The sequence below is a fragment of the Seriola lalandi genome, unplaced genomic scaffold, assembly GCF_002814215.2.
Source record: "Seriola lalandi dorsalis isolate HSWRI2012SDOR001 ecotype SW California unplaced genomic scaffold, Sedor1 jcf7180002054892, whole genome shotgun sequence".
Classification (NCBI taxonomy): Eukaryota; Metazoa; Chordata; class Actinopteri; order Carangiformes; family Carangidae; genus Seriola; species Seriola lalandi.
In genome coordinates, this window is record NW_019525444.1 from 220,115 (window position 1) to 237,905 (window position 17,791).

General features: G+C 42.3%; 2 protein-coding genes across 2 annotated transcripts; one reads left to right on the forward strand and one right to left on the reverse strand.

The window, feature by feature from the left end:
• The first annotated feature begins 1,156 nt into the window (after positions 1–1,156).
• Positions 1,157–8,794, forward strand: LOC111672013 (WD repeat domain phosphoinositide-interacting protein 1). Its single transcript, XM_023429275.2, has 12 exons — positions 1,157–1,572; positions 2,822–2,904; positions 3,510–3,679; positions 3,780–3,876; positions 4,625–4,722; positions 4,857–4,949; positions 5,023–5,093; positions 5,333–5,440; positions 5,925–6,089; positions 6,193–6,300; positions 6,423–6,562; positions 7,344–8,794. The coding sequence occupies exons 1-12, from the start codon at positions 1,496–1,498 to the stop codon at positions 7,463–7,465; spliced, it is 1,332 nt and encodes a 443-aa protein (XP_023285043.1). The 5' UTR covers positions 1,157–1,495; the 3' UTR covers positions 7,466–8,794.
• On the reverse strand, positions 8,452–16,876 carry arsg (arylsulfatase G). The gene is made up of 10 exons (XM_023429274.2): positions 16,650–16,876; positions 16,129–16,364; positions 15,071–15,185; positions 14,342–14,488; positions 11,813–12,027; positions 11,633–11,713; positions 10,231–10,339; positions 9,875–9,995; positions 9,672–9,762; positions 8,452–9,545 (listed from the first exon to the last, which is right to left on the reverse strand). The coding sequence occupies exons 1-10, from the start codon at positions 16,874–16,876 to the stop codon at positions 9,250–9,252; spliced, it is 1,638 nt and encodes a 545-aa protein (XP_023285042.1). The 3' UTR covers positions 8,452–9,249.
• Between the last annotated feature and the right edge of the window lie 915 nt (positions 16,877–17,791).

The following is a 17,791-nucleotide window of genomic DNA, read 5'->3' on the forward strand; positions in this document are numbered from 1 at the left end:
TAAAAACTTGCCCGATTACGGGAATCTCTCTGCGTTGTCTTTATCGAGAGCTTTGTAAAACCATCTGGTTCACCGCGGTGTGCATGGCCTTCTTTGATTTCACATATGTGCCGCAGGAGATTAATTAAGTATTTCTGATTAGGGTGTTCTCTTATTTTGGGGACATTGGATGCATGTCTTGGCAGGAACAGAAAATTCAGAAGTGGGCTCCCCAGATAAATAAATTCTCATAGGAACAATGACAAATAGTGTAGAGTTCACTTCAGACAGCATAACATTTGAATAATGGTTTAAAGTGATCAGGATATTTTTTGTGAAGTACAAAAAAGTTAACAATAAGTTGTCAGGTGCAATATAAATCATGGACATGGCTGTATGTATGTCGTGCACTCAGAATGTTACTCACATAAAAGTACAGAAGTATCAACAAAATTTACTTAAAATATCAGAAATTAAATTACTTCTTTAAGCTGCAATATGGCCCCTGAGATTCTTATGTCATTATATACAATGTTTTTGGATTGTCATTACCGATGCATTAAAGTGTGAGCGGGGCTAGTCGAGATGCAGCAAACTTTATCTGATAAGGTGGCCATATGGTTTGCATATTAAATCTAAATCTGCAGAGTAACAGCTAACTAAAGGGGTCAGGTAAATGTAGTGGAGAAAAAAGTACAGTATTCCCCACTGAAATATAGCGTTGCCTACACGTAGCATAAAATAGACATACTTAAGTGAAGTACAAGCACTTCAAAATTGTACAGTAAAGTACAGTACAGTACAGTAAATAAGTAAATGCATCTATCTAATAAAGCAAAATAAAAACAAATAAAATCTTTAAACTCTTAATGACATTTTTTATTTTTTTTGTCAAACAACAACAGAAAACATTGTCCAGTAGTTGCACATCACTCCGTGTCGTTGATGTGTCCGCAGCAAAAAAGCCTGATACACGTCTTTTATCCAATGAAATCATCAAAACAATTCCTCGTGACAAGACTGAGCGTGTAATTGGCCAATAAACAGCTTTTTCCTCTAAATAGGCGGCTCTTATTTGAGTGACAGCTGTTGTGTCAAATCAATCACAAGCTTTCAGCAGCTCGACCAATAGAAATGGCCGAGAGGACGGTTCGACGTGTTACCATCAGCCAATCGTGATGGAGCTCAGAGTGACGCATCCTCCCATCAGCTGTTTTTGTTTTGCTGTGTGAATATTGAAAGTTAATAACACAATAATAACACTGTCGACTGACTGAAGAGAAACGGGGCGATTAAGGAGGTGTAATCGTCTGTCTTTTGTGCCGTTCAGACTCGGGATAGTTCACTCGGTGTGTGATGTGTGCCACCCGAGCTAGCCTGACCGGACATTCCTCTCCCTGAAGAGTGTGAGCGTGGCGCTTGGAGTCGGGGAGCAGAGGAGGGGAAGCGGGGATCGACCCGAGCCGAAGGCCTCCGACCTCGGTCAGCGAGAGGAGAGCGAATTTTGGCGGGTCGGATGGAGTCCCAGGACGCGCCGGACGGGCCCGGAGTGCACCGAGGCTTCATCTGTGCCTCGTTTAACCAGGACACCACGTAAGCGACCTGCGGGCCGGGCCCAGCATGAACTCAATCTCCTTGATGCACCTGACTATTGCATAATTGTTTTCATTCGCATTCACACCCAGTGGTTTCAATTTTTGTTACTTGTTCAAAAGAGCCCACGAGTAGACAGTTGTATGTGTGCGTTCAAAGCTTATGTATGCCTTATTAAAACTTCCAGATCAGTCCCTAACAACTGAAAGTGAAGTAGGCCACTGTGTTAATCTTCTAGGCCTGTTGCACATTAAACTACACAGTTAGCAACCAAACTTCTGGCTGTTGAGTAATAAGACACAGCTTAAGACAATGTACATATCAAAGTGTCTCATGCATGACTCCTGCTTACCTCCACCTTGAGGCATGACGACACTTAATATACAATAAATAATTAACATTCAACAGTGGGAGCCAATGAGTCATTTTTCTGAGGATAATTTTTTTTAAAGTTTCTGTGTCATTTTGTATGACTCCCCACTAATTTTGAGCAATCATACATGTGCTGTAAATGTCAATTTTCTATTATTAGAGTATTAGGTAGTAAACTACAAATTAACAGATGAATTCAGCGCTGACTTCTTCTGTTACAGGTGTGTCTGCTTATACAAACATCTCCTCTGGCTCTGCTCATAAAACTAAGCAGGTGGCCAAACACTCAACCTGGCCTTATCTCTGTCATCCTGGGTTTTTTTGTTTTTTTTTTCATCTTCAGCCATGATAAGATATGATGAGCTTCTTTGGGGCAATTTTAATGGAAGATGTGTAACAGCTGTGTTGTCTGAACAAGATAAGATAAACTGAAAGAAATCATGTCATATACCAAGCACCTCCTGGGATGAAGCAAAGCTCGGATCTGACCTGGTAACCATGTCCTATCAGTTGTGGCCATAGGCTGCCTTCAAGCTACCAGTACACCAATGACACTCATTCCACACGAATGACTTGAATGGAAACTAAGTGTCATAAGGCCGGTGGCATATAGCATCCTTTATATAGATTCCACCTCCTGGGTGTGTGCAGTGTGCATGGATAATCATCTACTTTTAATCTTTTACTGACCATTCAGTCATTTGTTCTTGCACAAACAAACAAAAAGCTTTCTGGCATTATTTAACTGCACAAATAGTTGACTGTATTTGTATCAGTAAATCATTGGACAGTATTATTAAGGTATTTTACATCTAAACAGTGGCGGATGTGGTTGGTAAGATGGTCTTTGTTGTTTGTGTGTGTGGTTTTATTGTAGTTCTCTGTCAGTGGGCACCAAGACTGGCTACCGGCTCTTCTCAGTCACAGCTGTGGACAAACTGGACTGCATCCATGAGGGAGGTAGGAAGGGACCTGTTCTTTAGTCTCTTCTCTCAGCAACATTAAGTGTGTGATGCCACATGACAGCTCCCATATTGACCAAGTAGAATATACATGTTCGTGGGTGTATTTACAAAAGTCCTGTCATGCTCATAGTAAGTACACTGTGACAAACCAGCATCCCCTGCCTCAGATAACGTAACTGCTGAGTGACAGAAGTCTACATAGTATTATCTGAGCTGTGGTCAGGTTCACCTTGGTCATACAACAGTACAGACAGGCCACAGCATGTTTGCTCTGCTGCACACAGGGAGGTAAACACAGAGGAACGCTCAGTTTTCTAATCCTCAGCAGCTGCACTGAAAGAGAAAGAGTCAGTTTAAGGAAGTTTGAACTCAATAACCTTCTTTGCCTGGCAGTTTGTATTCATATGTAATTAAAGTGGATGGTAGTTAGCAAAATGCACTGTGTATAATAGCAGTGGAGCTGTTGAAGTGGGGGAGGTTGAATTGGAATTTAAGAGAAGAGGAAGAAGCGGGTGTATGAGCTTATAATTAAATTTCCATAGCTTTACTGCGTAGAAGTATCCAGCTGTATCCGATGTCTCTCTGTTGTCCCTCCCCTAGGTGAGTGTCCAGATGTGTACATAGTGGAGCGGCTGTTCTCCAGCAGTCTGGTGGTGGTGGTCAGCCTGTCCATGCCACGGCGGATGAACGTCTACCACTTCAAGAAGGGTACGGAGATTTGTAACTACAGCTACTCCAACAACATCCTCTCCGTCAGGCTGAACAGACAGGTAATAAACAGGAAGTAGCTCTCTCCACGCCTGCAATCCTCCTGGTTTGTGCTGTCTAATATATTTTCTCGTGCTAATCTCTGTGTCACTGTCACCTCAGCGGCTGGTGGTGTGCCTGGAGGAGTCGATCTACATCCACAATATCAAAGACATGAAACTACTCAAGACCCTGCTCAACACACCCACCAACCCTTCAGGTACACCTAAGCTGTTACACACACATCTGCATATAGATTGTATAGATGGTGTGTGCATTCGTTCCTATGGACTCTGACCATAATCTTGTTAATTGCTTCACTTTAAAGCAACATTATGTAATTTATGTAAGTTTCATTTACAGGATAATGGTAAAGTCTAAAACATAGTGGAGCAGTAGAAGAGTAATGTTAGTTGTAGATCAATATCTATCTATCTATACTTTGCTAACATTAGCCACCAGAAGCTACAGGTCACCCCAGACCAAGTAAGGCGGTAGCAGCGAAACCACACAGCTGATGCAAGATTAGTATAACTTGTCTGCTTCTGTCTGAGCTAGCTAGCACGGTTTTATGGACAGGCAACATTACTTAAACATTAGTTAGCAATCTAGCAAAAAACACCTCTAAAAGTAAACTCAAAAAACATTACCTAGTGACTCACAACTTGCTCGGTTTTGAGACGTGTGTGTTCATATTCACATTTTGGGTGCAAAGAAAAGACCCAGTGTTTAAGGGAAAAGATCCAGCCCTGTTGGAGGCAAAGACACATAAATATACAAGTTTCTCTGACTTTGTTTCACTGTGCTGATGATTAGATAGATAATAAATATGTAGCTCCATTGTGAAGCAACTGGCAAGACAGGTGCAGTAGGAGTGTGAAGAGGAAGAAAAAGAAAACAAGGAAGAAAAACAAGGTAGAAAAAAAAGACAGAAAACAGCCTGAACTATCCTCTGTACTCCCTCGTAGGTCTGTGCGCTCTCTCCATCAACCACAGTAACTCCTACCTGGCGTACCCCGGCAATGCCACCATCGGAGAGATCACAATCTATGATGCCAACAACCTGGTGAGACTGCATTAAACTCTAACACAGCAACAATGGGAAAAATTACAGCTGTTGTCATGTCACTTGAAAAGCCCGTTGGGAAAAGCAGCCCAGAGTTGATGTCACTAGAAAAAAACACTTGTTTGCCCTTTCAGAGCACTGTGACGCTGATTCAAGCCCATGACAGTCCCTTGGCAGCCCTCACCTTCAGTGCCTCTGGCACCAAACTGGCCAGCGCTTCAGAGAAGGTGAGGACTTGATTCCCTTTTATCCCTTGTTTTGTTTTATTTCCCTGCAGTCTAACTGTTTTCTGCTTCACAGGGCACGGTTATCAGAGTCTTCAGCATTCCTGAAGGACAGAGACTGTTTGAATTCCGGCGAGGGATGAAGAGGTTAGCGCTCCTTTTCATATAGTTAAATCAGAAACTATTAACAATCAAACTATGGATAGAGAATGAACAAGATGATCAAAAAAAAAGATTTTGCATGTGTTCAAGTCATCCATCCTTTTTTCAATAAAACATCATTTAATCTTAACTGTTACTGCCTGTTTTTGTTTCTTCTGTGTGTGTGTGTGTGTGTGTGTGTGTGTGTGTGTGTGTGTGTGTGTGTGTGTGTGTGTGTGTGTCAGATATGTTAGTATCAGTTCATTGTCCTTTAGTGCGGATGCCCAGTTCCTGTGTGCCTCCAGCAACACTGAGACGGTCCATATCTTTAAATTGGAGCAGCACAGCCCCAGGTAAACACTCAGCTCGGTTTGTTTCCACTTGATGAATGAAGTCAGTGGTTTGTTTTCTGTAGATCAAAAAAATCAATTCACTGACTGACCAGCTTCAGTGTGCTGGTAATGATGATGTACTACTGATGTGGTTTTCGCTGGTACTTTCATCCAGGTCAAAATAAGATGTTTCTTTTAAAAAGGATTTTTTTTTTATCTCTGGTAAAATGTTTTCCTTTTGAAGATTAACATTACATTTTTCATTTTGTATATGCTGTTTTCCAAAGCATCTTACAATGACATGGGATTTCTCTGTGTTGTCCTTTTCTGAACCTCTCATGGTTCAGGGAAGGACAATTCATCAAATGACCAGCACCCTCTGCTGTATTTCTGACGTAAAGCAACCCAGCAGCTTAAAAAAAAAAAAAGCCTTACTATGTAAAATTCAACTGGACAGAAAAAAAAACCCTCCAGTAATGATTTATCGATGTTGTTTTCCTTCCAGTCCAGAGGAGGAGTCTCCTACATGGTCAGCATATGTGGGTAAAATGTTCACAGCAGCCAGCACCTATCTGCCCACCCAGGTGTCCGACATGATGCATCAGGACAGAGCCTTCGCGACTGTACGACTCAACATGTTCGGCCTGAAGAACATCTGCGCCCTGGCAACGTAAGGCGCAGAGAGAGAGAGGGAGGGAGAGGGAGGGAGGGAGAGAGAGGGGGGGGGAGAGACAGAGCAGGTTCATTCACATCTCCTGTGTTTTGTTGGTCAGAATTCAGAAGCTCCCTCGCCTGCTGGTGGCGTCCTCAGACGGGTTTCTCTACATCTATAATGTGGATCCACAGGATGGAGGCGAGTGTGTCCTTGTCCAAAAACACAGGTGTGTGTGTGTGTCTTAATGGGCTGTATCACACATAAATATCTGCTTAAAGGTAGAATGATTTTTTTGTAGGTGTTGGGTGTTGTGATGTTGTTAAGTCTCAGTCTGCTCTGTTCCTGCAGGCTGTTTGACTCCAGTGAGGAGCAGGTGGAAGAGAAGGAAGAGGACAAACCAGAGGATGTCTCTCCCCAACCGCCCGGCCAATCATACGCTGCCACGGTGGCACTCCCTTCAACCCCACCCTCCTCCACCACTCTCATGGGTAGGCTAGTCCTAATCGTAAAACCTTTCCAACATGTAACACTGGCATCCTGAACTACTCACCAGCTACTCTTTAAACCTACTGTAGGCTACATATTTCTAGCCCCTACACTACACGTGTGATGTTTTAACGACTGCTGTTCTGCAACTCCTGAAACCTGCAAACACATGCAAATGCAAATAAAAGTGCCCTTAAGTAAGAGCTTACAATGTTATACAGGAAGTATTTCCTGAATATTAATCCTTTGGTTTAATTCTAACTTTAAAATGGTTCATACCTGGCAGATGAGAAATATCTGAAAGCAATCGCTGTAACCTCTCATTATAAAAAACAAAACAAAAAACAACCCACATTTTCAGCAGATGTTACATTATGAAGGTTATTTACAGTATTATCAGTATTATCTAATGCAGTATAACAAGAGGATTATCAATAATATATTGAACTTAAAGATATAAATAGTAAATGGGACGATGAATTTAGAGGACTAGAGGTAAAAAAAAAGTAATGTGTAAAGATGTCTTCTTCAGGGGAAGTGATGAGTTACACTATAATCAGTGATTATCAGCTCATTAACTTCATCTAAAGCACCTATAATAGAGTTTGCTCAGGTTTTGTGAGTTTAATCTGAGCAGAAGCCTGTACATCAAAATCAAACCTGTCAACAAAAAAAAAAGCATAAAAAGCAGCTGATGCTAGAGGGACTTACAGAGGACACGAGGATGTTATCAGCAGCGGGAGGGAACAAAACCCATCTCTGCCTGTCCTCTTCTCTCCCCAGGCTACTCTGAGGACGGCGGAGCCCAGAAGGGCGAGGTCATCCCCGAGCATGAATTCGCCGAGGGCCCCGTCTGTCTTGATGACGAGAACGAGTTTCCACCAGTGGGCAACCAGAGTAACTGACCAAACCCCCGGTGAAACCCTCCCGTCCCTGCGTAACAATCAGACTCACTTGTTTCAAGCAGCGAGGATGGACAAAAATATTGCTGACGTGTTGAGACATTGTGGCACCCCCACCCTCCCACATGTACCCCTGCTGGCCTAGGGTCAAAACGTGCCAGAGTGCTACTTCCTGGTGTGTCTCTATTCTGCATCCCTCCCACTTTTTGTAATAAGGAAGAAATATGAAAAAAAAAAAAAAAACACTAAAAAAAATGAGTGGAAGGTTCAAACATCATTAAAAAAAAACATTTTAAGCTGTTATCTTTAGACAGATTCAAAGCCTGTCTCAAGAGTCTCACAGTTAACTCCCATATTACACCATAAAAACTGTTAATACTTTTTAGAATAATGACATTGTTGTTGCACAATATTATAACGGTAGTGACCAGATGAGCAGGTGATTGGTCCAGCAGAGTATGACTGAGCAGACTGAATATACCACGGAGGAGACGACAGGCGGGCTTGGCCTGCAGATGTTGTAGAGTAACTAGGCGCCAGATTCACAAAAATGCTCTAAAGAGAGAGATGAAGAAGTCACCAGAGAGGCAATTTTAGCAACTTCTTATGAGCCAAAATGCAATTGATAATAATCAGAAAAAAGTAATAATTTTTTATGTACATGCCTTCTTTTTCTGTCACTTCCAAATCATCGGAAAATCTCTCATCAGGGCATTTTTGTCAGTCGTTGGGAGCTTATCAATGGGCATTAAATGCATCACACCTTAAGACAGGAGAGCAGCAGTTCACTCGAGAAAGGAAAAGATGTTATAAGTGTGAGACACTATTTAAATCACCTTACATGCAGTAAGCATTACATGACTTGTGGATGCGGCTGCGATATTAATCATGGTAGCAATAGATGAGACTAAAAACCTGCAGAGTCACATAAATGTGAAAAGCTTGATGACGAGCTGTACGTGACAAAGTTACAGGTCCGAGAATTTCAGTGATATCCTGAAGACCTTTTTATTTACGACACGATGCTGAATATGTTAACATGTAAGTCATAGTCATTTTTACTTTGATGTATTAAATATTCTTTTGCAAAAAAATGTTTTAAGTATTACACATCAACGCATAGACTTACCATGCGTAATTATATATTGAGGATTTTTACTGTGTGTATAATGTATATATAACATTTATATATAGTACTGTTGTAATAAGTAACATGGTAATACCATTTCAGTTGCCAAAAGGTGGCACTGTTAGGACACCCTTACGCTGCATTGAGCTGTTCAGTACTGGACATTTACCACAGAGACTCATTAAAGCTGGGAAGTGATTCAACCTCTCTGCACTGTCTGGTTTTGATTTTAAGACGGCATGATTTACATCATGAATGTTTAAATCTCATCAAATGTTCAACAAAATAATAACAAAATGATGTATTTGTACCCTGAAACTCTAGTTGTTGAACAGTGTGTTTTTCTTATGTTTAATTACATCCCAACAAACTGATCTATAAACTGTGGCAAGAGTTGGTTTGATAGATCTTAGTTTCCTCAAATCATTAGAAATACTTCACCCTGACCTCCTCTCTGCCCCCTGACTAATGACAGAGTTTGGCCTCTTCTTCTCTTTGCTCTCTCTGCTTGTTTGCACATCTGGACGTTGAACCTCCCCAAACAACACATTCTACAAACAAACAGCTGAGCACATCCAAAGGAGATATTTGTCTCCACATCTGTTTGCTTCCATCTGTGCACTTCTCTCTTGCCCTTTTGTGTGAGTGTTTCAGTGCGTCAGTTCCCGTCCCGTTGGCCGCGCGGGTGGCAGCGGCAAACAGCTTGTCCCGGGTCACAGCAGGGCGCTGCTGATTCGTCTGTGCTGTAGTCTGCTGCGGACGCAGACGTGTCGGTGGCAATGTCCCATAATAGCTCCTCCCTCCTGCGGGCGATCCTCTCTACTACTGCCTGGTATTCAGGTGTCCCAACCTCCAGGGGGGTTTCCTCGGCCTCATCACGCTCCAGGTCAAATATCAATGGTGTGTCATGGAGCTCCTGCCTTCCTGTTGCACCACCACATGACTCAGCTGCACCTGCATGGGGACGGGGATGGTGTTTATTACGTTTTAGCCCTTTGTGTCACATTTAAATGTTTTGCTTTGTGATAAATTGCAATATGAACTCGCCATGGACACATAGGATCTGTATTTGACTCGTACCTGTGATGTAGAAAGCTTTGTATTTCCCTGTTCGAACTGTCTGCAAGTCACCAAACTCCCCCGCAGCACCACTGTTAGGGTGGAAAAGAAACTGCAAAGAAAGAAGAGAAGAACTAATGTCTGAAACATTACCCCCACCGACACCATGAGGACAATTATTTATATACACCGAAGTAAGATTGACAACGAAAACTAGTCAGTACCTCATGCCCAGTCTGTTCACCACGCAGGAGGGTATTTGTGGCATCGATGCCGTCGTAACGTCTGTCTGAGGGAGGTGTTTCCCCTGCCAGAGAGAGAAGAGTTGGGAAGATGTCCATACCACTGCAAGAGAGCATAAAGACATGTATAATGTTTTCTGTTAAGCTACTGGTATTTATGATAAACATTTATCCTCGTCTCCAAAAGCATCTTCCTGCCTCGTGAACTAACAGTGTGTAAGCATGAGGGGGTTAGTGAGGACTCCTCATGTATAAGTACCACCTATACAATAAAGATAGCATTAGTATTAGATAGTGTTGGAGTCTCTCCGTATTGGTGAAATGGGAGCACCTAGTACCTGAGCAGGGCGGAGTTGGTGCTGTTTGCAGGGATCCTCCCGGGCCAATAGGCCACTGTCGGCACCCTGTGACCTCCTTCCCAGGTGGTCCGCTTAGCTGAGCCTCCACCTGACACACCAGCAAATCATCAATTTAGGAAAAGGAGGATTCACAGTGATATGACGGACAGTACAATTATCAATACACACTTAAGCCAACCACCACGTGTGGGACGGACTTTAGGTTTCTAGTCACGCTCCTCTCCTTCCACTGCCACCTCTGTATATCTAAGCTTGTTCCTCTTATAGGCCATTTCTCCTGCCTCCCTCCCACGATACTTTCAGCTCCACACAATACACATCACTGTGTTTATAACCACAACACAAGATCTGGTCTTAGATTAGTGGTAGCTATCACCCGAGGGAGGTCAAGCTGTTTCTCTAAATCTACTCTTATTTGCCGATCCCTCCCTTAATTTAGCTGCCTTGCATCCTGCCTGTTCAAAGTGGCTTGCAGCCTGATTCATTAACTTGTTCAGCCTCATGAGTTTACCTGTTACTCCCACGGCTCCAGCTAGACACTTCAGCACTTGGTTAATTCTCCAGGTGTATCGACTTTGAGTCAGGATACTTTTACACCCTGAATGAGCCAAAGTGAAGCCATACCTGAACATAAAGGACACGTTGGGTCCTCGCCTATCCATTGGCTTGGATTTGGAGGGATGGAAGCACATAATAAGTTCCTCCTTGAATGAATCTAATCCTTCCAGCTGTCAAATTTTGAGATCATTTTGCGGCACATTAATGTTTTATTATCTGTCACCTTCCCCCACTGCCTTCAGAGTTGTTTCCACTCTGACGAGCCTATCTCTCTCCTGCTGCCGCCTTGACTTTACCTCCTCTAATGCTGCTTTTTTCTACTCTCCAAAATACCTTTCCATGCTATTTTCATAAAATAAATCTTCTCACCTGTCCATTTCAGCCCTTCCATTGCACCTATCAGATCTGAATTAACGTTTGCCCTAAGCCAATTTACTCTGACTTTCTGTCCATCACTCCTCTCTTTCCTTGGCCGCCTATTCTCATCACTCCCCCGCCCCTGTTGCTAGGTGCTACCTTTTGCTTCCTCCTCAGTGGCAGGGATGCTGATGTCCTGCAAGCTTTGGTTACTAGCCTGTCGCTGGAATCGGACCCGATTGATCTGATTGACTCAAAAGGACCCGATCAATGCAGGGTTCCTGTCCACTACCTCCCAAGCATGTTGTGTTTACAATATCACCAGCTACCAGCTAACACCATGTCAAAATAGGCAGCAAGCAACAGCCAAACGATCCCCCTCAGATACCTCACCTTAGCAGGTAACAAAGCATCCACAGGTGCCTGAATGCATTTTTCAGTGTCCCATGAAGTTTATTTTTTATACCTCTGCTTGTCTGCCACTTTCCCATGAAAGGTCCTACACTTCCTGCGTACTGGCACTTCTTTTCCCAAGGACCGTTGTCACCTAAACACAATGCACACACATGAGACTGTGATTATTTTCTACAACAACAATCAAACTTGTAGTGTAAAAAGAAAGACATAATCCATCCAGCGGTCTCACCAGTGAACCAGATGAGAGTATTGTTTTTGTCTGTGTCATCAGAAGCGCTCTTTACTGCCCCCACCAGGCCGTCCATCTCTCGCAGACTGGCACTGTACACTCTGCCGTCGTTTGGGTGGTGAGCAGCGGCTGGGGCACCTGGAGGGAGCGGGGGCGCCAGGGGAACATGCATGTGAGCCAACGCTATGTAAAGCAGATAGGGCTTTCCTCGCTCCCTGAAAAGACAACGAATAAAGTGTCGGACAGTTTATACAGACAAATGCTTCTTTGAATCAATATTTGCTCATAAGCAGATCTGTGTTAAAGCAAAAGGGCAAGCTCTTGACTAACAAAGTATCTACTCTCACACTAGTCTCCAAACATAGACCACCATTATCCCACAGTGCAGATTTCTTTTAGACATTTTGACTTGTCACAGCAACATGAGGAATAACATTAATAATAACAATCCTTTATATTAATCCTGGAGATAAACACTGTAATGGAAAGCCGCCATTATCAGTGTTATTAGTTACAGCTGTGCTTTTCCTGCTACCATGACATCATCACGTCTGCTCTGACAAAAGGCCTGTTAAACTCATGTCAACTCGCAGTCAAGCTCAGAAAAATAACGCAGAAAGCGTGAAATTCAGCCAATGATTTGAACAACATTGCGTTCCCCAGATGAAAACTTCATATTTGCCAACATGCAACACTGGCATCTAACACATAAAAGTGAAGTATACTGAACTATATTTTGTGTAAACGTGTTGGAAACAATTATATGTGACGTCCGTAGGGTATGAATGTGCACATTGGAGCAGGTTTCCTACATTAAAGGACCAGTGTGTAGGATTTAGTGCCATCTAGCGGTGAGGTTGCAGGTTGCAACCAACTGAATGCTCCTCTCCTCACCCCGCGCTTTCCAAGCATGAACGAGAAGCTACGGTGGCCTTCAATGTAAAAAGACAGCAGGCCCTCTCTAGAGCCAGTGTTTGGTTTGTCTGCTCTGACAGTAGAAACATGGCAGTGCAACAGGACAGGTTTCGTGGAAGAGGACCCCCTCCCTACATAGACTCTATGCTATCGAAAACACAACAATCTGTAGTTTCAGGTGATTGAACACTGATGAAAACATAATTGACTTCCTGCCAAAATATCCCCTTACATCCTGCACACTGGTCCTTTAAAGTGAACGTTGCCATTTTGTTTTTCTTTGCAGGAATGTAAACTTTCTAGCATATCTGGAAAACAGCATTAGTCACTTTAAATGACCTCACTGAATAAAAGCCTGCATGCTGTTTCGTCTTGACAAACACATGACCGATACCCGCGGCATGAAGGCATGTTGTCTTTCACACACAGCTGCAAACAGCGGGGATCATCCCCTCCCCACCCTCCAGCCGCTCCAACACAAACACAAACACACTCACACACACACACACACACACACACACACACACACACACACACACACACACATATACTTTATGCACTGTACTACTACCAGCATTCTCACCTCCATATAGGCAAATTAAGAAAGCTCCTATCTTCTTTCTGGAATATCAACAAACGGTGCAATTACAGTGAATAAGCCTGGAAGTGTGTATTTAGTTTTTATAATAATTAAAATGTTCTTCATATTAGTTTAACACCACAAAATAAAGCAAGATCAACAACTCGTTGACACATTAAATCGAAACTAATCAACTAAGGCACAAAGGCAGTACTTAGTGTAAGGCTATTATATTGGACTGTATTATACTGTATTGGTAGGTTATCCTGTTATCAATACAACACTAGGAATATAGGGTTGTATTAGCACAGCCCATGAAAACACTGACACCAACATGTGTAGCTTCAGCCTGCTATTCATCAGCTTATCTATACGAGCCACAGAATTTCACTATTTTCATTAAAATGCATAAAAGAATGTGATCACTGGGAATGGGGTGACATATAAACATGGAGGACACACAGATTGGTGGTCATCATTTTCCCAGCCTCTGGTCATATACCAATGCATTTGAAAGGCAATGAACCACAGGTGGGTACAAATGTTATTGCCTGCTGCTGATTTTCCTCCTAATGTTCCCTCCAATGAACCACAGTGAAGTGTCTTTGCTCAGAGCAGCTGAACACTGGCAAAAACAACTAGACTCTAAACAGTGTCAAAATCAGGGAGTTCTGCATGGAAACAGTGACAGACCAGACTATCTTTACTGACCTTGACTTTTACTTGCACTATTATAGCCTCCAAAATAAAGTTCATTGGTCCTGCCGTGATCGGGTTGCAGTGGACATTTTGAAAGATTCCCCAGTGTGTTTGGGTGTCTGCTTCTCTCTCTACAGAGACTTGACAGACCAGGTTTCTCTGGCTGCTGAGTCACTGGACAACACAACTGACAGAGAGAAGCTCAAACAAAGGTTGCACAACTATGCTCTGTTGCTATGTTATGTCTCAATGCTCACAAACTTATTTATACTGCAGCAGCCTGTCAAATATGAAATCCTTTTTATACTTTATGAATCTCTGCAGCTGTATTGTACCTTGCCTTGTGTATAATCCTGGTTGCAGCAGATTTGTATTGTTCTGTTAGTGTCCACAGGTTGAGCGGCTGCTCCACAATACTGCTGTTTTCAATCAGAGGAAGGCCAACTTTGGAGTAACAGCCTTCATGTGCGCTCCTCTTCAACCTTGAACATGAGAATAGCAGAGCATAATAACATACACATAATGGCATGTAAATAAATGATATGAGTGTGGGTGTGTATTTGTGTAAGTAAGGCTGTCGAGTGGTGAAAGGGTTTGGGATTAGTTAGGGAGGTGTAGGGATTTAGAGTGTGGTCTAATCAGAAAGGTAGTAAATTAAACTTCCTAACCTACATGTGCACTCACACTCACTCATCCTCGGTTTTTCCACAGATATGAAACTTTTACATCCTACACTTACGTTTCAATATTTCATGGTCTTGGAAAGTGCAGGGAAAAAAAAAACGAACTGGTGAATTTGAATGTCATATTCTAATACTTCTCAGCTACATCCATTTACAGTATTTTCTACCATTACTTATATTCCTATCAAACACACAAACTTTTTTGTGTTTTGCAATTCCCCTGGTAAAAATGTCATGCACTCAGTCTTCATTGTTTGAGAAATGTACATACAGAAACAAGTATGCACTTGAATGTCGAACAGAACAACATTTGTCTATAGAGAAAATTCAGTTATGGTGTGAGAGTTTCATATTTGTTTGAGTAGGAGCACAGAGCCACACCTGAATACCTGAGGTCCAGGTGTGTCACACGGAAGACACTGGGGCAGGTTATATCCCGGTATGTCAGTACAGCCCATGTCGTTACTGTATGGAATACCTAAGTAGTAGTCAAAACCTGTCCAGCAAACAAGGACAAATGCAAATTCTGTAAGTGCTGATGAGGTTCAATTAGAAAGGACTAAGATCGATGTCATGGGGCCATACGTTTAGAAAGCGCAGAGATATCACTTTGTGTCACTTAAACATCACGGCTTGGAGTTGTGTCTTTGCAAAAAAAAAAACAGGAGGAAATGAATTTCACTCGGAAGGCATAATGCGCACGCCGTGAGCTTCACGCTGTCCTTCTACGATCACAGCATTCTCACAAGACACAGCTGCAGGAAGTTGATTATCTGGGCTGTTTTGTCTGTTCCCTGCGGCGAGGCCGATGGGACTCAAAGTGGCTGGAAAAGTCTGGAAAGACTGAATGACACCATAGCTCTGAACCTGAAAGCTGCTGCGCAATAGAAACGTAAGTATATGTGCATGTGTTTTAGCTCCTATCTCAGTTCAATGTGTCATGTGCATCCTTCAACTGATCAATGGAATTAAATGATTACATGTTGTATTTGAATCAGCAATTCCTCTGTTGCTGATTGAATTTGTTGGTAGTGTATGTACATATAATCCATACATAATCTAATCTTATTTACACCTCACTGGCTGTAGCAGTTTCCTCATCTGGGTTACTGAGGTATAGATAACTTTATTTGTCTCTTATGTTTACAAAGGGTTGTTTGTTTGCACTGTAGGTTTACTAAAGGACACCAGAAGAGGCAACAGAAGCCACAGATCAACAATAAATGGATTTTTTTAATTTGTCCATTCTTATACAGGTAAAGAAACATTCATACCTGAAACCAATCTCTATATTTTTGCTTTCGCTTGAAAAGAAGAGAGATTTTTTTCTTTCCTTGTGCAATGTTTGAACAAATTTTAACCAAATTTCACACAAAATCTTTCAGAAATGAGGCTGTGACAGTTCAGTTGGGTCCCGACAGATTCAAGCTCCCGCTTACCTCTGTTAGCTGGACCATATGGTCCGTTGTGGCCCAGATGCCATTTCCCGATCATGGCGGTGTAGTATCCCGCCTTCTGTAGTAGCTGGGGCAATGTCACCTCAGAGACAGGCAGGCCGGCCACAGAGCCCACTGCAAAGTTATGTGTCACCCCGTTTCTTAGGCCGTAGCGGCCTGTCAGGATGGCAGCTCGGGACGGGGAGCAGGTTGAGGCTGGGGAATGGAAATCTGTTAATCTAGAAAAAAAGAACAATGTTTTTATGGAGAAATGACACTCTACCTCGTTGACAGGAGGATATAGCATCTAAAATATCTTGTTATTCATATATAACCTTTTCTGTGCCGTCTCACTCGTCATAGACTGAAACACCAACATCTTTCCAAACATAACCAGCTTTCATCACCTTAATGCTTTCACTTAAAAAGCAAAGGTATCACAGATCAAGTCAGTTAATAGGATTTACATCAGACGCTGATGATATGACATGGAAACATGATATGATATTTAATAAATTCTCTACTTTAGTCCTTGCTCGGCCATCAGGTTGAGGTAAGGTGTGTTGTTTGTCTTCTCTTCAGGCCGGTTGGCATCCAGGTCACCCCAGCCTATATCATCTGCCAGTATGATGATAAAATTGGGCCTCTTACTGCCATTATCACCCCTGGCTCCATGTTGAGACATCGTGTGGAGCAGCAGTCCACACAGCAGCATCCCAGTCAGAAGAAACAGGGTGAAAGCCTCGGCCATTTTGGGTCAAAACCTGCCAAGTATCACATAGGTTTGAAGGGAGACCCGGTCAACTTGTAATACAAACTGACATCTGTGAAACACTTCTGTTTGATTTCTCAGCTCACTTTCGGTATTTAAAGACATTAAAACTATATTCAACCTGCTAAAGGAAGGGGTAGAGGGTGAATGTTGTTTGCACCTGAAACCAAATTGGTTCACATAATGATAAACAGCAACAGCCATTTACATCACCAACTAGCTCTATGTGTAACGTTAACATAAAGAAATGATGAGGTAAAGGTTTGAGGTCAGATTAAACTCCTGAATGCTAAACTGTACCAGAGCCAGAAGTGCAGCTTTACTGGACGTTTCTATTGGAGAAATGCACAACACAATGAAGAGTTTTTCACAAAGCAACTCCAAACAGAACGAAGTGACCACACAACTCAAAATACATGTTACGGAAATCATTTAGAAACCTTTCAGTAGTAAATCAAATTTCTTAAATGCCCCTGTAAACAAGAAACATGGTTCTTGATCGAGTCTAAATATTGATCAAACTAAACAGCATTCATAGTTGGAAGATAAAACAAAAAAGTGAATAATTCATTGGGAGTTGACGGTCCCATTAGATGTGACAGAGGTGACTGTCATTCCACCAGACTGTGGTAGAATATTTAGGTGTGGGGAGGTTGTGGAGTTGGTGAATTGGACAGTAAACGATGGCCGAATAGAAGTATCGCTGCCACATCATGTCAAAGTACAATCACTTGAAAAGGGGAAAGAAAAAAAAAAATCATACTGTACGATCAAAAGTCACTGCACAATGAGGATTGTAATAACAATGGTGTAATAATGAGAAGTGCAATAACCTGTAGAACTGACGCCAAACAGAGCGCAGCCTTTAATTAACATTAAACACACAAATTATAT